We start from the raw sequence: 20919 nt of genomic DNA, 5'->3' as shown, positions 1-20919 counted from the left end.
TTGTTAAAGTAGTGTTAATGTTAAAGTTAAAGCGACTACTGAATTGACAGAATTCTAAACAGACACAATCGTCATAAAAAATATATTTTGACCTAGATGCAAAGAGCCACACATTTGCTCTCATACTGTACATCACACTGATTTTAGTGTACTCTTTCTTTTTTAATGTTTTCCCTCAGACTAAACACATTTAGTTTCCCTTGGTTTCATCTAGGTTTCTTTGCGGCAGTGTGTCTGAATAGATATTTCATCACTAAATAGTGCCAAACATGGACATTACCAATGTGAGAACAGTCTTAACGTATTGACATATGGACCACCACATGAGTGACACCCAGTGGCGGCGCCAGGGTATGGCTGGGCTAGGCTACAGCCATACCAAGAAATGGCTTAGCCCTACCTTAGAGCCCGACAATGAAAAATTATGTTAAAGTAAGCATGTTGAGAAAACGGATTGCGAAAATCTACCGGTCGTGTCCACAACACATACACTGATCCTGCTGTAACAACAAGTGCACGTTACTGACGCAATATGGTTGAGACCATTCAGGCTAATGCTAGAGGGGTGCAAGGAATAGTCTAAGTAGTGGGGGAGTTTTATACACTAAAGGTGTGAACATTCTCTGGCGTTATAATATCAGCGCCGCCGCGGTCAGATCAGAATGCCTCCGAATGCAATTTGAATAGACCTACAGCCAATCAGAGCAACGAAACGTTGGGTCTGCTGCGTCATGCATTACTGATACGTCGATACGTCACGTCCACAGTGAAAAGTCCCCAAACTCGCGCCGAGTAAATTGCAGACAGACAGCAGAACTTCTAGGATTAATTGTATATTTCGGATGGATAGATTTGTTCTTAAACGCCCTCGCATTGAGGTACAAGTCGAACAGGTGCCAGAGTCACACGACCCACCTGAAGAGTGAATAGTGAGTTTTGAATATATTTTGTAATAGTCATTTGAAAAAGTGTTTTGTATGACAATAGAGACACAGGCCACCTGTTGTGTGCTGTGTCTGTCTCTCTCTGTTCACCTGTGTCTGTGTGTGTCTCTCTCTCTCTGTCTCTCTCCCTCTCCCTCTCTCTCTCCCTCTCCGTGTCAATTCTATATGCCAACGTCTCTTGTTTCTGCCGCTGCGTAGCATGTTGTAACAACGTGGAATTAGCATAATAGGCTATTGTATTGTTTAACTCACACCTGTTGCTCTCGATGTAATTTAGCTGATAAAAAGAGACTAATAAAAGCCTCATGCGTGGCGTTTCACTGTCAAGGGGGGCGATATAGCGTGTATGTAATTACATTATAAATACTGACTTGAGCCCCACCACTGTATGGGTTAGCCCTACCATAGATTACCCAACAAAAATACTCTGGCGCCGCCGCTGGTGACACCTCAGGCATAAATAACTTAAGTAAACTTTTAGCCTCACGACTTACTCTACAGCATTAAATTGCAGATGATCAAATCTATTGCAGAGGTATCTTCCATCATACATGAAGCGAGTGGAAGTGAAGTCCTTTTCACATTTCATTCTGGCATTGCAACAGGGCAGATGATGAGTGGAGCCTCGTTCCGCCCTGATTTGTTAGTACAGGGGCTGAAGAAGGCATGGATGGTGTCAGGAAAGACATCTGTGAATGTGAAGATGAGCAATCTGGCCTCCACATTGAAGAAGGACACCACCCCCTTATCACAGTCCACAAAGACGCCCACCCGCGTGGGTCTGGGGTTCACGGTCAGGTTGGTGGAGGGTTCTGTTCGGAAGGCGTAGTCCGTCCGATCTCGCAAGCTCAGGAACCAGTAGCCGTGGGCGGGGCTTACAGTGATTTTGCCCTTCCGATTGACGGAGTGACTTGCCACTCCCAGGTCCCAATCAGTCTTCCCTCCGACCTCCACCTGTAGGAGCAGAGCGCTGCGGTTACTGCCAAGAGTTAAAGGGCCCTATTCTGCTTGTTGGGCTTTTCTTCTCCTGTCGTGTGTTTGATAGGTTGTTTTGCTTGGAAACGATTGCAAAGGCCAAAATCCCTGTGTTCCAGAGAGTTTCCCATACATGACATTCCAATATCAGCCAAGTTATCGATGCCTCCCTTAGATGCAAGATACAGTAGCAGTATTTCACAATCTCTCTCAAATTGTAATCTGTTTATTTTGTCGTTCAACATTGGGGCAGTTTTCCAAGAAAAGTTTAATCATTGACTCAAAATAAATTAAACAGCCTTCTGTGTCTTTGTCGATTGATAAAAAAATGTACATAATCCTCAAAAACAGAACTTCTTCATGTTGGGTGTCCTGCATGTTGGCGTGCACTCTGTCATAACTACACACAGGTATTTTCTCAGCCTGACATCACGTGGTGCATGCTTCTTGAGACAGTCAGGGGTCAGTACTGTCAATGTAGAGAGCTGCATGAATGTGTCGTACAACCTGGAAATTAGTTACTATGTCTTCCAGTTTCCTTGAGATCTTCATGTGTGGATCCACAACGAAAAACATGTCAGTAAATAGTTTGTTTATAGCCAAACGTTAAAGGTGGGGTAGGTAAGTTTCAGAAACCGGCTCGAGATACACTTTTTGTTATATTCCATGGAATGCTCTTAACATCCCGATAGCAATGAATATCTGAAGTGCTTTGACAAAAAATCCATAAAAAAATGTTATCTGTCGAAGCCGTAATACTGTAAAAAGTACAACCGATTGGATGGCCTACCTGCCTGTCAGCCTTCCATCGGGGCACAAACTTTTCTCGTGCCCTCATTGGTCATGTGCGTGTTCGTGTGTGTTGGAGGAGGGGCTCTATAAGGAAGTGGCAGATTTTCTCCGGTTGTGTATTTTCAAATTCTAGCGATCTCGAGCCGGTTTCTCAAACTTACCTACCCCACCTTTAACTATTTCCGTCTGGGAAATGCATTTACGCTGAAAAAAGTGTTATTAATACTGCAGGTGGAGATAATCATGCCGGCAGTATTATAATGCTTTGTTTCTGCAGTATTCCCAAATCCAATGGAAACATCCTCTTTGCTACTGGTCCTAGTCGAGGGGTCAACCTAAAGAAAGACGCTGTCACTGCACCGTTCCAGAACAAACAGTATCTGCACACATACTGTACCTCCCAGTAGTGGCGCCCTGAGCTGAGGCCCTGGCGGCCCAGCACACACACCACCCGGTCGAAGCGCTCGGGGCAGTCGAGCAGAGACTGGTGGCGCTCCCCACACTGAACCCGCCTCCCGTCCGCTGAGATGATGAGCCGTGGGTGGGCTGTGCTGGCATCTAAAAGGACGTTTGCTGACAGATTGAGAGATGCTGATGATTAAACCACCAATGAAAACACAACTGACCTCTGTTTACAATGTCAACAAACTCCTTTCAATCCTTACTTGCATATTCTTGAACCTTTCTTGTCTCTGCAAAGAAAAGAGAATATATTTACTTTTGATAGATTCTGCCACTGATTTAAATGTGATGTCGTGCTGTTAGTTCATCAGGATCTTACTTGGGTTGGTCTTTGGTACAGCGTGCTCCGGCGATTGCTGCACTGTGAAATATGGGAATGAACATGACTTTTATACCACTATTCTAATAAACACTATTAGAGCTCGTAGAACACAAGTGTAGATACTGCTATGGTACAGGTGATCCTTTTATTTCTAAAGACACAAGACTCAAGATCATTCCATCTGTGTCATCCCCTTGAAGTCAACATCTCTCGTAGACTTACAGACTTTGGGCAGTTGCTGTATCTCTTCCTGGACGCGCTCCATCGTTTGATAGACTGTCCTGAGAAAGGCCCCCGAGGTCAGATCAGACACCACAGAGACAGAGGACCAGTCCTTGGCTGGGGGAGGGCTGGACAGGGCAGGGAAGCTCTGCACAGAGGGAATGTCTTAAACACGTGTGATATCAACGGGCTTACAGAAACACACTTAGAGAGGCTGCCATTGGTTTGAGTTGAATCCCCTTTAAAGTTAAATATAGCAGCAGCTTGTAGGAAGCCGGGACCAAACCAACATGTTTGGAATCAGCCTCAGGACAATATAACGTTAGCTGGGTTCCAATAATCACTGCAGCCAAAATGCACTGGATTTAAATAGTGGTGGAAAGTAACTAAGTAAGTACATATACTGTACTTAAGTACACCTTTGACAGATTGTATTTACTCTAAATATACTTCTGCTCCACTACATTTCCGAGGCCAATATTGTACTTTTTATTCCACTTATTTAACACATATAGTTACTAGTTACTTTGTACATATAAAAACACATGATATATGATAAGACGCAGTACTGTACTGCTAATATATAATTGTATTAGGTAAGTAACTAATATTAAGTTAAAAAAAAAAAAAATCGAAATGTAACTACAAATGATTGCTTGATGATTGCTTCAGGTGATAAGGGGGGGGGGGGGGGGGGGTTACCTTGGTTGCTGATTGGCTAAAGGTTACACAAGCCACAACATCGTTATGACATCATAAGGTGGCCAAAATCTGATCAGCTCATTTTCAGACAGGTTTTTATAGAAATGGATCAGGACAAAAAGAGAAGAAGAGGGGACACATGTTGATGTAGAAGAGACATGAAGAAGAGGGGACACATGTTGATGTAGCAGAGACATGAAGAAGAGGGGACACATGTTGATGTAGAAGAGACATGAGGAAGAGGGGACACACGTTGATGTAGCAGAGACATGAAGAAGAGGGGACACATGTTGATGTAGCAGAGACATGAAGAAGAGGGGACACATGTTGATGTAGAAGAGACATGAAGAAGAGGGGACACATGTTGATGTAGAAAATAAAAGTGGATTTTGCACCATAAGTGACCTTGAACGAGCTTCAGACGTGTCAGTGTCCTGTAGACCTGCACATGTATCACTACTGTATTTGTTGTGGTATCTCATATCTCTGTATTGACTCCTGAGGAAGAGTACCCTGAGGAAGAGTACGTAGTCTTCAGTCAGAGCCAGCTGTCTCACGGCCTCCCTCCTCTTCCTCAGCTCAGAGACCTCCTCCTGCAGCTCCGTCAGCAGGACCTCCGCTCTGTGCTCAGCCGCCCACCGGCTCCTCTCCAGCACCTGGGGGACACACACCTTACATGATAATCACAAGTCTTATGTCAACGCTGACAGAGAAAGCCTGGAGACTCTCGACATACTTCCTCTGCTGGTTTTATTTACCTCCAAGACTTCAGCTTGGCAGCGCTCCAAACTGGAGATCAGCTTGGAAAACACACATACAGTTCCTTGAGTCTGTGTCTCCACAGCAGCCTGGGGACAGATGGACATGACCTCTGATTAAGAGAGAGCTCAGGGGGGGGGGGGGGACAAACTGTGATCTGGGACCTCATTTATAAAGGGAAATACACTCAAAAAATGGCGTACGCCAGTTTCCACGCAATGTTTGCGATTTATAAAATACTAACTTGACGGGAAAATGTGCGGTCCTCCACGCAAACTCTAACCCATGCGTACGCACTAAGCACAAACACGGGAGAGACGAGAAACTGGAGAAATAAATAAATATATACGGATATGTTATTTAAAACCACCTCCAATATGTTGTGTTAATGTTGTGAAATGTTTTCTCATAAATGATGCGGTCAGCAGGACAGAATTACGTCTAAACTGACGCCGTTTTGCATTTCTATAGGTTGTAGATACGAGCATGGTTTGATATACTATCACGTTTAATCGTGTTTTATGCCGTTTGCCAAGACTTGATAAGTCGCTCGTAAAACACAGGAGGTATGAAAACTAAGAACATCATATGTGGTCAATTGTACAGTGTGGTGACCACCTATTAATACACTGGGACATAATTCATTCATGGAACTACAGTTGGGGCTATTGTTCCCACACGGACATGTTATGTGTTTACTATATATGTTGTGTGCCCTCCTGACTTCACTCTCTTCTTCCCGGACTGCAGCCGGACAACAGCTCTAAGATAAAGTACCCTTTTGCACCTTCATTGCACCGCCTCTGACTCCCTATCTCTCGGCACTACACTGGTGACCCCGACAAAGTTTCCGGGACGGACCCGAACACGGTAAAAGAAACTCAGGTTTTTTTCTCGAAATGCCGGGGATTTTTGGAATCGTCCGTGGCTGCCACCGGCACGCGGACTGGTGCACGGTGCTCGGTGCACGCCCCGCAGAAGAGCTGGAGACGTTGCTCACCATTCCCGCATCAGCCTTATAACCAACAGGGGGACGATGCACGACCTGCTGGGTAGGGATGAACCCGATTGCTACCTTGTGGGGTTGTTTCTTCGGGACGTGCGGCTGCAGCTGACGACGACTAGCGGCTAACCACGTTGGCTAACGACGACTAGCAGCTACCGTTGGCTGCCAGCTAACGGCTAGCTGCTAACGGCTGTCGACATTCGTCGGTTAACATCTGACTGTTAACAATTTTTTTCCGGTGCCGGAGAGGAGGTTCGACCAGCCGGTTGACCTCGTGTGGACACTCTCACTTTTTCACCACCTCCACGGCGGTTCCAGACGCCACTCACGTTTTCATCGGCGCCTGGGTGGCGCGCTCCGGAACCTGTCTGGCCTCTCATTTGTCCACGGCTCCTTCCTCCCGGGGATACCTCAACACCTGCTGAGGACTTCGTGCCCGCCGCCGCTGTGCGTTTGCCTGCGGCCGGGTTGCGCTCCTTCCTCCCGGGGAGACTGCTCCTGCCTTCCGGGGATACCTCGACGCCTGCCGAGGACTTTGTGCCTGCCGCCGCTGTGCGTCTGCCTGCGGCCGGGTTGCGCTCCTTCCTCCCTGGGATACCGCTCCGTCCTTCCGGAGATTTCATGCCCGCTGACGCCGTGCCTTCACCTGCGGCCGGGCAGCACTCTTTCCTGCTGGGTTCACCACGACACCTACTGTGGCCCCCTTACGACGGCCCGTTCCGGCCCGCCCCTGGTGGGGGTGCCCTCGCCCTCGTTAGGGCCCCTACCCTCTCCTGCGGCCCCCTTTCGTCGGCCCGTTCTATGGCCCGGCCCTCACCTGCGACCCCACCCTCCTCGGCCCCTGTGGTGCTTCCTCCTCGGACGCGAGGATTTTGTTGGCATGTTTGAATTCTGGGGGGGCTTGTGTGGTGACCACCTATTAATACACATAATAATTCATACATGGAACTACAGTTGGGGCTATTGTTCCCACACGGACATGTTATGTGTTTACTATATTGTGTGCCCTCCTGACTTCACTCTCTTCTTCCCGGACTGCAACCGGACAACAGCTCTTAAATAAAGTACCCTTTTGAACCTTCATTGTACCGCCTCCGACTCCCTATCTCTCGGCACTACAACAGCTAATATAACACAACACATTAGTTGTATTTCCTTTAACTGGTGGATTATGGATATATAGTTGCTGATCGAAAGCTGGAACACAAACCAACAAATACAAACAAATTATTCAGATCCAGTCGTCATGACTCCACTCCGGAGGGATTCCCGATCTCCTGTCCCCCGGTACAAACACACTGCCTGAGGAAGGCTATGTGTATTTCTTTTGTCATTAACCTTTTTCGGACCATTTATTTATTTTGGTGACGATCCGACCTCCATGCTGCTACTCTGCTTCAAACTGCATCCACCAAACAATATGATTTATCTCGACCTCCCCAAAATAACCAAAATCTGACACGGTGTGAGATGTCTTTTTTAGTTGTGCTGTCGTCATTTCCTGCTCTCTCCTTCATGCAGTCAGTCAGAATGAATGAATGGGCGTTTCTTTGACTATTTATAGGCAAATATGGGCGTTACGTGAAGCCCGCAAAAGCTGCGCCGCATTTCGAGTCGATTGTGATTTATAAAAGGGAAACCGGCGTAGGAAGTGCCGTACGCACTTTCCTCGCCGGTACGCAATGTTTTGTGAATCGGAAAATGTCTGTACCTATTTTTTTTATTTCTACTACGTAAGCAACCTTCCCACGTGAATCCTACGCACGGCGTTATAAATGAGGCTCCAGAAGACTTCCAGGTTGTACCAACCTATTACTTTGTGTATACTGGCAAAGGCGCTGCAACTGAAAGCATTTATTTTGAATATAAAATCTCTGTATGAGAACCATGTCATGCTTTTCCGGTTATTACCCGTCCCCCTTGTGTGCATGTAAACAGTGTGCAGAGTCAAAACCCTCAAAGTACACCCTCTAGCGAGTAAAACTCAGAACACAGAAAATACCTCCCCAAAACGCCTCGTTGGATATACGTCATTGTCCATTGTTTACTTCCTGGGTATCGTGACGTAGAAATGGCCAGTAGCCGCGCCCAGAGCTATGACGCGATACGGTCATGCGGTACCTGGAACTAAATGGACCAATCCGTGGAGCCGTTACGTTAAGCCCCCGCTGATTGGTCCAAATTGACCAATCCACGGACTTCCTCACACACTCACTCAGTGCAGGCAGCTCTGCTGATTTCTCCTCCCTGGCTGCAGGCTGATAACAGACAGTTGGGATCGCGGCGAAATTCTCTCCGCAGACCCATTCTCACAGCGTTTATCAACCTTTTTCTTACTCAATATCAAGCCACACTTATTGTTTTTACTTCGGCTGTGACTTTGTGTGTGCTCATGGTGAGTTTGGCTGTGTTTCGCTGTCGCTAAACAAGGAAACCACACCTCCACGGAGCTCAGCGCGATTCACAGCGTCCCGACCAATCAGAGCACACTGTGCTCACAGGGAGAGTGGGGGCTGGAGCTACTGGAGCTACAACGAGCCGTTAAAGGCAGAGAGTGAAATTCAGTGAATACACGTAGTTTACAGAGATGCTATTTGAGGAACCAATGTGAGTTTGGAACATTGCACAATATAAATCTATTCTAGTAGAGCTCAACAATGGAATTATGATCAGTGGAAATGGCCAAGACATGGGACCTTTAAATCCCTGGGACTGTTCTCTAGACCAGTGTTTCTCAAACTTTTTCATACCAAGGACCACTTAACCAATAAAAAAACACTCGCGGACCACCTAACTCCACAAATATCCAAAAACACATCGTTTTTTACAAATCGCCTGAAAATGGTACAAACAAGTGGCAACATGTGTGACGAAGGTGTTTATCTGGGCTATATCATGCAATCAAAAGTTAAACTTAACCTCGCTCCATTGCGGAGATATTCCCGCGAGAGTGCGAACAACTTAAATAAATGTATTTATTTCAAATGTGAAATGTTACCAATATACTCACGGACCACTAGGGGGCGCTCACGGACCACCGTCCGCGGACCACACTTTGAGAAGCACTGCTCGAGACAGCTCTCAGGAAATCACGGTTTTCGTTATATAACACATTCCTCAAAAATAAATGTTTTCATAGGATTTTTAAGAATGAATACTGGAGGTGTCTGTAATATTGTAAGAGTGATAGTTCGTTCAGATTGAACTTTTGCCCATATTCTAAAAAAGGATTCACCTTTGTAAAGAGTGAAACTCACCTGTATCTCTCGTAGGGAGTTGTGTATTTCCTCCACTTTCCTCTCTCTCTCAGAGATGAGACCCTTCAGCTCCACATCTGCAACACCCAACTGGGACTGGAGAACAGAAGAACACACGTTTCCTTAGGGTTAACTTGAACTAACTCTATAACGTTTAACCCTGCAGCCTAACAATGTTCCTATTATTTCTTTAAATAAAAGTTTTATGTCCAAAACAAGCCTCGTAAAAAGTGTTTTCAGCCCATTTGTTTCCACTGTCCCTGACTCTCATTCAAGTTTTTCACTGTCCATCCCAGTTAGAAAACTCTCCTGACGAACTCACACACACACACACACACACACACACACACACACACACACACACACACACACACACACACACACACACACACACACACACACACACACACACACACACACACACACACACACACACACACACACACACACACACACACACACACACACCCACACACACACACACACACACACACACACACACACACACACACACACACACACACACACACACACACCTTCCTGCTGTGCCACTCCCTCTGGGCGGGGGTGACGCTGTGCCCCCTGTGCTCCGCTGTCTCCACACAGCTGGAGCAGATGCAGATGTTGTCGGTGCGGCAGAAGAGCTCCAGAGCTCTCAGGTGGAGGGGACACTTGGGAAGATTCTGGAAGGAGTCGCTGGGAACACTCACGGTATGCCTGTCATAAAATTATATTCAACAACATGGAAAATTGATAATTCTGTAGTTTTTAAGTCAAATCAAGTGATTCTCAAAAGGCAATTTACACAGTTGATTTTTTTGCATTTCATCAGTAGTACATTTAAAGGTGGGGTATGTAATTCACTTCAGATACACTTTTTGTTATATTCCATGGAATGCTCTTAACGTCCCGATAGCAATGAATATCTTAAATGCTTTGACAATAAATACATAAAAAATGTCATCTGTAGAAGCCGTAGTACTGTAAAAAGCAGGACCAATCATTTTAGCCGGCCCGGCCATAGGCGGCGCGTGAGGCTCAGGTTTGAGAAGGCTAAATAACTTTTTTTACCTGACGCTGCCCGCCTCCGGCGTCTATAGAAAAGAGATCAACTCAGTGTGCGGAGTTTAAATCTCTCAAGTCATATTACAGGATAAAGGAAATACAGTTTAAACTGCCGTATGCAGAGAAGACGCCGACGTGTCGCACTTATCATTCATATTACATCATCAATCAGATCATCGATCATATAATATCATAATATATCATATATTTCCTTATCTGAGTCAGCTTCTCCAGCCTCATCTGGCCGTGCAACACTCACAGTGTCACATACTGTATGCAGAAGTATTATTTTAAGCAACACATTATGTTGACGAAACACTCGAGTCAAATGTAATTAAAGTCAGATCCACTCGTGTCTTAGATGGGGCAGTGATATCATAAAACTATACGCCTTCAAACACTCGGTAGGCCTAGTTATTTTTTAACCAGTTGTTCTGTCTTCACCTTGCAGGTGCAACTCTGTGGCTTGTATCCTGGATTATATGTTTAAGTCATGGATGTTTAAAGCTCATATTTGTCTAATATTAGTTTACTTTTCATTAATGAAGTATGACGCTGCGCTGTCAGTACACTTGTCCCTGTTTTTGATTGGTCAAATGTAGCTAACCCCGCCCCTTTCACGTGAACGCGCTCTCAGCTGTTGAGAGAAACCCTGGTTGCGTTCCAATAATCCAAAAATCAGCTCCTAAATTCTAACCCTATCTCCTATTCCTTGACCTCTGAGTGGAACGTCACGGGGTTAAGGGTTAGTGGATAGGAGAATTCAAAAGTACTTAGGAGAAGAGTCTGTGGTACTTTAGAGAATCCGAATGCACTTTCCCTATCCGACGTGTTTATGATGCGCCAGCGGACGTCATGAATGTGCGTCTGCTGCTGTGGGGGAACTATGGAAACTACAGTTTTCTATACAGCGGACTACAGCATGGATGTTCAATAAGAACGAGGGACTACTGTGAACTCATTACATTACATTACATTGCATTTAGCTGACGCTTTTATCCAAAGCGACGTACAATAAGTGCGTTCGACCAACAAAATAAAAACTTGAAGAAAACAGAATCATAAAGTACATCAGGCTTCATAGAGCAAAAACATTTCAAGTGCTACTCAACTGGCTTTTCTTTTTTTTTTTTTTTTTTTTTAGCATTTCGCTTCCGCAGCCCGTGGAGAGGAACTGCGCCAACTCGCTGCGCCTCGCTCTCAAGGCTGCGGGCGTCTTTGTCCCGCGAGATTTCAACGTCTCATGTAGGCGAGCCTCCAGAGCAAGTCGGACAAAATGACTAACCATCATGCAACGCACTAGCAAGACGTTGATCGCAATTGCGCGAGGCGGCGCAGTTCCTCTCCACGGGCTGCGGAAGCGAAATGCTTGATGGGAGACGACTCGCTGGTATCTCGAGCTGAGCGCTCATTGGTGGTTTTTACCCCGTGCTGCTGATGAAACTCTCCAATTGGCTCGGCAAAAGTTTGTTGTTGTTTTGTGTCAGTTTTACGTCACCACATCCATTCCCATTTTTCATCATTGTTCCACAATGTTTATCATCATGAAATTAATATCTAGCCTATATACTTTATACTATACTTGCACTGCTTACCGTTTTCATACTTTATATATCTTAGCATATTCATACACACTGTTCATACTGCTCACAGGCTGCTGTGTATATCTATGCATACCCCTCCTCACTGTTTATTCATCATTCAATTATTTCTATATTGTATTCTGTCTATTGTGTACATTACTTTTCACTTTACTGCTTGTTGCACCTGGTTAGAAGCTAAACTGCATTTCGTTGTCTCAGTACCTGTAATATGTGCAATAACAATAAAGTTGAATCTAATCTTGAGCAGGAACACATGTATTTACTTAGTACATATCTGACATTAACGATTAAACACATTTGTGCATTCTTTAGAAATGCAAACCGAGTCAAGCCGACTCCGGAGGCGGTATGCACCTTAAAGTTGTTTGCAATTCACCAAAAAAACCGAGAGAAGAAGAAGAAGATGAAGAAGCCGACTCCGAGCTGTCCGACTTCAGGCGAAATGTCCTTAAAGGCCCTGACACACCAACCCGATTTTGGGAGTCAGAGGCCGTCAGAGGCTGTCGGGCATTCGCGGCGCCGTAGTCAGGTTGGTGTGTCCCGCACCGTCGACCGTGACACGCCTTATTTGGACTGCCAGACCCGATGCATGGCCGATTCAACATGTTGAATCGGCCATGCATCGGGTCTGGCAGTCGGACCAAATAATCACTCTGATTGGCTGTTCAGCTAGCAAATCAGTGCATGAGAAGCGAAGCGGAAGTGAGGGACGTAAACAAACGATTTAAGAAGGCACACACAGACTGCTATTCATTTTCATCTCATCATGGCGATCTGGAATGATGCAAACGAAGACCTGCTCATCACCTTGATCCAGGAGAGGCCAGCTCTGTATGATATTACGGAGAAAAGATACTCTTCTTCTTCTCTGTCTTCCGGTTGTTGCCTCTTTTGAATGACGAATACACACTACCGCCGCCTGCTGGTAAGGAGAGTTATTGCCACTCACGCACTGAAGTCGGTGCGGTGTGTTCCCGTGCGACACATGGCCAAAACGCAGGAGAACACGGCCAGGCAACAGCCGACTTCAGCGTCGGCTAGTCCTCTGGTGACTGCTTGGTGTGTCAGGGCCTTAAAATGAAGTCCGAGTTCGACATTTTAATTTATGTCCTGCTAACACTGGCAGGACAGAAGGCCACATGCCCTTTCCAAGCCGTGTCCCTCACTCCTCACATCCCAAGCTGCATCCCCCCGGCTCGTTCGCGACCGACACATCACTAGTTGATAACCAGCGTCGTACCGCTTAGCGAGTTCTATTTCGTATATGGCTTCGCCCTCTAAGGCTATCGCTATTGGGTTATCCCTCTGCGCCCCCGCGCAGCACTGAAACACTTGTAGTGGGCCCCACCCTCGGGCCTCCTTCCGGTATAAATAGGAAGGTGGCCTGGCAATCTGCTCCCTCTTTTCTTCAGCAGAGATAAAAACAGTATGCGAATCCTGCCTGGGGTCAGAGCTCTAAACCAGCAGGTAGCATGCACACACTGCGCTCGTCTCCCCTCGGGCGACTGGAAGCGGAGAGCGGACGCTCTTGCTGCTGTGGCCGAGGAGGACGATTGGCCCGTCCAGGCTTACGAGCCCACGGACGGGGCCGAGTGTCCCTGGGGCCGAGTGTCCCTGGGGCCGAGTGTCCCTGGGGCCGAGTGCCGGGCAGGAGTCCGAAGAAAAGCAACTCCTGCCCCGCCTCCCCCCACGGTTCACCGTTCGGTTCTCCCCTCCCTGGCTGGCTTATTCCCCCTCCTTACAGGTCGGAGGAAGAAGCCACGTCTCATCTCCTCTGTCCTGTGCGCGCGCTGTCCTGCTATGTGGCGCGCACGGCGGCCTGGCGCCATTCTCAGCACCTGTTTGTGCACTATAGAGAGCGCTCGATCGGGCAACCTCTGTCTGCACAACGGCTGTCACACTGGCTGTGTGAGGCTGTGTCGCAGGCACATGTCTCCTCTGGGGTGGAGCCCCCGGAGAACATTAATGCGCACTCCACCAGAGGAATTCCTCCTCCACGGCTTTGCACGGAGGAATGTCAGTGGAAGATATTTGCACTGCTGCATCTTGGTCTTCCCCCTGTTCATGTATTCATTTTTATTTTATCCTCTCTGACACACCCTGTACTGGGTGTCCTGTTGGAGTGAGTGACGTCAGGGAGCCAGCTGAGCGCCTCTCTCCTCCTCGGCACTCAGAGAGCGGCCCTTTTCCCCTCTTATAGGAGGGATGTTCCCCTTCCTCTAATACACTTCGTACGGAGTGTCTGATCAGAGTGAGTGACGTCAGGGATCCAGCTGAGCGCTCTCCTACCTGTCTGACACGCAGAGAGCAGCTGTTCCCCCTCTCTGATCGCTGGGCAAGGTGGGACCTTCGTCTCTACTTCTCACAGCGGCCGGTATGTATTGTTCCCAGCCTTCACCCCGTCGGGAAGACAGGCATGTTTTGCTATGTTCCAGGGACGGGGAGGTGCCATTACGCATGGCACAACAGGCAGGGGGTGTTATTGAGCAGGTGTGTCTGTGCTTCTAGTGCCGGGCGGACCCAGTGGGGCGCAGACTACATCATGCTTCGCCCTTAACCCAATAGCGATAGCCTTAGAGGGCGAAGCCATATACGAAATAGAACTGGGGTTACCTACTGTAACCCAGCTTCTATGAGTAATGGCGCAGCCCTCTAAGCGCTGGGCCCCACTGGCTCCTACGAATAGCTGAAGAAAAGTTATATTGTATGGGAGCAGATTGCCGGGCCGCCTTCCTATTTATACCGGAAGGAGGCCCGAGGGTGGGGCCCACCTAGCGGGTGGGCGTGGACTACAAGTGTTTCAGTGCTGCGCGGGGGCGCAGAGGGATAACCCGATAGCCTTAGAGGGCTGCACCATTACTCATAGAAGCTGGGATACAGTAGGTAACCCCAGATCTCGTTTGTTAGTTTGTTGTTGTTAGTTTGTTTGTTACTCAAACATATCCAGGGTCTGTTGAACTGGCTTCGTAGTACAGGGCACAGGTGGCTAGCAGCGCTAATGTCAAAGACACAGACATTATACATTATAGGCTTAGCCTTCCCTAGCCTACAGCCCCCGCCGCCCCTGGGCCCGGCTAAAGTAACTGGATGGCCTACCTGCCTGTCAGCCTTCCATCTGTGCACAAACTTCTCTCGTGCCCTCATTGGTCATGTGTGCGTTCGTGTGTGTTGGAGGAGGGGCTCTGTGAGGAAGTCTGAAGGAAGGGGCAGATTCTTTTCGACTGCGTACTTTCAAATTCTAGCCACTCGAGCTGGTTTCTCCGTTCTTACCTACCTACCTTTAATGAAGAAATAGTTAATTGGTCAATTTCTCTGCTGCGTTTGTGGGTTCGTTGACCTGGTATTCAATTTGAATTTTGAATAAGGACACAAAAACACAAGTGCATCTCTCCTGGCCTATAGTAGTTCTGCCAAGTCATTTCATGTGTGGAAATGTGTCTACAAATGTTTAAATATCACTATACTGTAAACCTATAAAAGTTGTATTGTGATATTAAAATACATACACAGCAATAGCCTATATCAATCAAATACATGTTGTGTTTAATGATATATTTGTGGATTATGGTACATTGTGGATTGTTTTCTGTGGGTTCTAAATATTATCGACCGATAAGAACTTCTTTAGGATCTAAAACGGAATGGTTTATTTCATTTGTTCTGATTGGGACAGCCAGACCGGGTGGTCTTATTTACTATAATATACTGCAGATACCACAATGTATTTGCACAAGCACTGAGAAGTGAGTACACTGAAAAAACGGAAACATTTACTTTGATTAAATGTATTATGTCAACAAATGTCTTGTAACTGTATTAGATTAGTTGTATTAAATAATAATTTGTATCTAAACGTAATATTAATGCTTTAAAGTTGTTGACGTAATGCATTTAATCCAAATCAACATTCCAGTATTTTTGGTGTCTGTCACCTGCGGGGAGGCGGGTCTTGGTGCTCATCACTGAATGGAGCTGGGCTCTGAGGGAGAGGGTCATCGGGTGAGGAGGGGTGGGTGCTAGGCGTCCCCGGAGTCTGCAGCTGCTGGAAACGATTCATCATCTCAGCGAAGACGGTCCCCGGCATCTCCCCCGCCCTCTGCGGGAGAGAGAGAGAGCGATGGCGATGGCGGGGGTGAGAGTTTGGATCGTCCACACCCTGCCCTCCAGAGCTGACGATCTGCTTGAACTGCTCCGTGATCTCCTTCAGGGTGCGGTTGATGTGGAGCTCCGGTCGCCTGCGGAAAGGCTCCTTGCAGAGGGGACACTCATAGGACTTGGCCCCCACTTTCGTGTCCCAGTAGGAGGAGATGCAGGCCTGGCAGAAGCTGTGGCCACATGAGGTGGAGACGGGGTTGTTGAACACATCCAGACAGATGGAGCAGGTGAACTGGTCTTCAGACAGGGAGGCTGCAGAAAGCTCCATCGCCATCCAACGATCAGCTGGAGAGAGACAGTGTGCTGTTAGGGAGAACACAGACAGGCCTTCTACACTGAAACATCCACTTTAATTCAATGTATCGTGTCAAAGGGCTCCACATAACTGTATTAGCTTAGTTGAAAGCAATAATATTACATTTGAACTAAATTGTTTTGCTTTCAACTAACCTAATACAGTTATGTGAAACCTGTTGACACAATACATTCAATTAAAGTCAACATTTCAGGTTTTTGGGTTCATTCTAGATCTGCTGGTTGTTGTCGTGTGTTTTGGTCGTAAAGAAAGGAATCAACACCCAGGCTGATGTCTAAATGTGAATGCTCCTGGCTTGTAAGGAGCAGTCGAACTGGTTGCAAGGATATTGTGAAATACCATGAACCACGTTCACCCACCAGCTCAGAGTCCCACAGGTTCATAAGGTAAGACTGAAGCATTCATACTTTTGATACTTGAGTACATTTAGCTGATAATACTCTTTTACTTAAGAAACACTTTGAATTCAGGACTTTCAATTTTATTGAACACAGAGACAGGGACAGGACAAAATAAAACACAGACAGATTCTGACAACTATTACATTTTGAGGCATTAGTGAACCTAATACAGATTGTAACAGCTCCCCCCAGCAGCGCTCACTCATGACGCATTCAGATGATGGCCTGCTTCTTTTGTGGAACCTCTTCATCCTGAAATATGTTTGACAAAGACGGGTTACATGTTTAACACTCACACTGGTTCAAGACTTTATCATTTGTGATTCAGCCACTTCTACCTGCATTGCCTTTTCCTCCCGTCGCCTCTTGCAGTCTTGCGACCTCTGTTGTTCAGACCTTGGTGAATGAAAGACAAACATTAAAAATATTAATTAAAAATGATATAGTCTAGTTACAGTGTAAGACATAGTTTCAAGAATGCAAATGTAAATTGTAAAATTAAAGAAACATACGGCATGGGAAAGTCTTTCAGGAGAACTCGGCACCACCAGTGCCTAATGTGCTGCATGTTTGTCCTGGAATATAAAAAGCACACAACCAGATGGGTCAACAACACATGTCCTGAAAAGTCTTGTATATCAATGAAAAACTGAAATATTAAACCCTTATTTCTACACATTGAAATCAAATTGGGCTCTTGCCACAATGTAAAATGCGTACTGTAAATAAAGAAATACGATATTATGTTAGGTTGTTGTGATGCTATGGTGTTCATTGACAAATAATATTCCTCCGTTGTTTTGGATATAAATAAATCACAGCATGTCTCAAACTATGAGCAATGATGGAGTGCATAGCATGCTGAAAGCATTATACATTTGTATACATTATTATAAACAGAAAAATAGGACTACTATATGTATACTGTATATCCAGTATCTTACCATCAAGACAAACACCCCACAGTTGTTGGAGAACCCTTGTCTTGGTAGGTCCTGTAGTGTGAAAAGTCAAAAGTGTCAAAAATGACAATTATATCATACTCTTCAGTAGAATGATTTGAACAAATCTAACCTGGACATCATCCACCCCCAGACGTGCCCAAGGCCCAGGGCATCTGAGCGTTTGGCTCATGTGAATAGACATGCCGTAAAAACTGGCCCCTATTAATTATGGTCTGTGAGCAATAAAGACAATGAAAATGGCTTGCTGTTCTGCAGCTTAAGCCACACTTAACAATAGTGAACTCTGAAAACAAGAAACAATAGTAAAGTCAATAAGCTTGAAGACATTAAAGGTGGGGTAGGTAAGTTTCAGAAACCGGCTCGAGATACACTTTGTGTTATATTCCATGGAATGCTCTGAACAACCCGATAGCAATGAATATCTTAAGTGCTTTGACAAAAAATCCATAAAAAAAGGTCATCTGTAGAAGCCGTGATACTGTAAAAAGTACAGCCTTCCATCAGGGCACACACTTATCTCGTGCCCTCATTGGTCACGTGCGCGTTCGTGTGTGTTGGAGGAGGGGCTCTGTGAGGAAGTGGCAGATTTTCTCCGGTTGTGTATTTTCAAATTCTAGCGATCTCGAGCCGGTTTCTCAAACTTACCCACCCCACCTTTAAGCTCTCATTGTAAATAATGTGAAAATACAGACAGCACTAAAAAGAGCAATGTATTAGACCTCCGTGCCTCACAGAAGAATGGCTTTCGGCATGGTGTTCCACCTGAAGCCTCTGACCCTGGCATTGGCAGAACGGGCAGTGATAACTGCCAGAATTACAAATATACACTTTTGGGCTCCCGTCATGGTGTAAGTGTGTGATGTGTTTCTGGTCAAAGAAAATAAACACAAACAAAATGGTTAGGCAATGGGCAGGAATAAAATAAGCTGCATATACATTTATTTTGTAAAAATCGAATTGAAATATAGTTTATGCATAGTTTTTTCAGGACTTTGCTTATACAGCAATCCTACTATTACATAGTATAGTTATTAGTTCTCAAGTAGTGCAAAAATAATATAAAGACTTTCCTAAAGTTTTCAGGACTTTGCTTATAGCTACAGCAATCCTACTATTTTGAAGCAACACAAATGTAGTTTTACTTTCAATCAACACATTTTAAACTGCAGCAAAAACAAATAGTTAATTTATTCAGGGATACGACCATACTTGCCAACCGTGAGACCTCAGATAACAGGAGCATTTCAAGACTTTGAGTTGCGCGCGCTGCTAAAGTGACGTGCTACCATGGAAACCAAACAATGGTGTAGCTGTATTAAACAGTCCTGAGTAAATCTGATTTTGTCAGAAATCGGGAGAAATGCGGGAGAAATATGACCATGGGAGGAAACCGGGAGAGGGCAATGAAATCGGGAGTCTCCCACGAAAGTCGGGAGGGTTGGCAAGTATGGAGACGACAGCAAATAAGTGAGACTTAAAATAATATAAAGACTTTCCTAAAGTTTTTAGGACTTTGCTTATACAGCAATCCTACTGTTTTGAAGCAACACAAATGTAGTTTTACTTTCAATCAACACATTTTAAACCGCAGCAAAAACAAATAGTTAATTTATTCAAGGATACTTACCTCCATCGTACTCTGACGCTATGATTAACAGAACAGAACTGCTACCCCGGAAACAGGATGTCACGTGCCTCAAAGGTTGAGAAGGAGGGGCTTGAGGTACTGCGCACTGCAGTGAGGGGTACTACGGGTGAGCAGCAGAGGTGGGGAGAGGCGGGGCTATTGCCTCATCCTTATCAGAAAATGATCGTATAGGGCGTACACACGGAGCCGTTGGACCCCCCCAGAGCGTTGCGTATGCCGTTCTATCCACCTTGGGACCCGTTATCGTTTCCGCAGTCGTTTAGTGCCGGATTCGGTCGTCCTCGTGTGGCCGAACGGTCTATATGACACTAAACAGTAACGCAAACGACCGTGTTCGTCCTCGTGTGGCCGGGGCCTGAGACAAGCGTACCCAAAGTGCTAAAGATGTTGAATGATTTCCATGTTTTATGACCCACTCCTAAACCCCTCTAATGCAGGGCCATTCAGTATTCAGGTGCATTTCCAAAGTTCTACGTCCTTAGACTAGGACGAAAGGTTGACTTTAATTAAATGTTTTATTTCAAAAGATTTCACAAAACTATTAGGTTAGTTGAAAGCAATACTATTAGGTTTAAATACAAATATAAGGTTCAACTTAATATTAGTGCTTCCAACTGACCTATAACAGTCTTGTCAAATCTGTTGACATTGTTCAGTGTTTCAGTGTGTGCGTAAGAAAGATTAGCCTAGCTTAGCAGAAATACTGAAAGCAGAACTATTGTTATTATGATTGTTCTGATCAGAAATGTCCCAGGCATGTTTCTTTGTGTTTCCCTGTCTCTACATCCTGTCAACAGCAGCATTCAGTGCATTGTTGCTAAACCAGTCATGAGTGGAGTTCTGCATGGGGACACAATAAGGCTAATGCAGCAGGCTCCACTGTCTGCACCTGTATACCGGACACTCTTTCAACACATTGGCATTAGATTCCTTTAGCTTTGGTCGAGAGGTGCTCAGCTCAAACTCTGCATATTGTATACTGTTGAACGCTATCTCACATTCTTTCTGTTAGATAAGAGACGACAGTGTAGCTTTCTGCGTTTCCTTAAAGCACGGCAGACTGCTGAGTCCATAGCACAAGTTGATCCTAAAACAGTATATAAATAACTATAAGAGACTAGTGAGAGTTGGTTAACCTAATATGTGAAGTCTAGAGTATTAGTTCACTTTAATATGTTAAGAGACTGTTAGTGGTCGGTAAGTGTATAATAAAGAGTGGGTTAACTGCATCAAAGTGTGTGTTAAATGTGCCTTACCTGTTGAGAGATGGTTTCTGTGGTGCTGTATTCCTCAGAGTCCTCTGTGTCTCTCCCTCTCTCCAGTC

The 20919-nt window shown here is 45.7% G+C and overlaps 1 protein-coding gene across 1 annotated transcript; it reads right to left on the bottom strand.

Annotated features, from left to right (window-relative positions):
• Positions 1-1529: 1529 nt before the first annotated feature.
• btr01 (bloodthirsty-related gene family, member 1) lies at positions 1530-20904 on the bottom strand. Its single transcript, XM_034090295.2, has 11 exons — positions 20852-20904; positions 16043-16550; positions 9978-10158; positions 9442-9537; positions 5178-5267; positions 4932-5075; positions 3701-3865; positions 3493-3517; positions 3377-3403; positions 3109-3284; positions 1530-1898 (listed from the first exon to the last, which is right to left on the bottom strand). The coding sequence occupies exons 2-11, from the start codon at positions 16537-16539 to the stop codon at positions 1530-1532; spliced, it is 1770 nt and encodes a 589-aa protein (XP_033946186.1). The 5' UTR covers positions 16540-16550; positions 20852-20904.
• Positions 20905-20919: the final 15 nt, after the last annotated feature.

The sequence above is a fragment of the Pseudochaenichthys georgianus genome, chromosome 1 (genome assembly GCF_902827115.2).
Source record: "Pseudochaenichthys georgianus chromosome 1, fPseGeo1.2, whole genome shotgun sequence".
In the NCBI taxonomy this organism is placed as follows: domain Eukaryota; kingdom Metazoa; phylum Chordata; class Actinopteri; order Perciformes; family Channichthyidae; genus Pseudochaenichthys; species Pseudochaenichthys georgianus.
Note: the sequence above shows the minus strand (reverse complement) of the source record. Positions and strands in the feature narration are given on the sequence as shown.

Bases quoted from the DNA above. Each gene is read 5' to 3' on its own strand.
- btr01 (XM_034090295.2), bottom strand. From the start codon at position 16,539: ATGGCGATGGAGCTTTCTGCAGCCTCCCTGTCTGAAGACCAGTTCACC. The intron at 5,076-5,177 runs GTAAATAAAACC...TGTGTCCCCCAG, and splicing joins GCCAAGCTGAAGTCTTGGAG to GTGCTGGAGAGGAGCCGGTG. The intron at 3,518-3,700 runs GTTGACTTCAAG...CAATCGCCGGAG, and splicing joins TCTGTAAGTCTACGAGAGAT to CACGCTGTACCAAAGACCAA.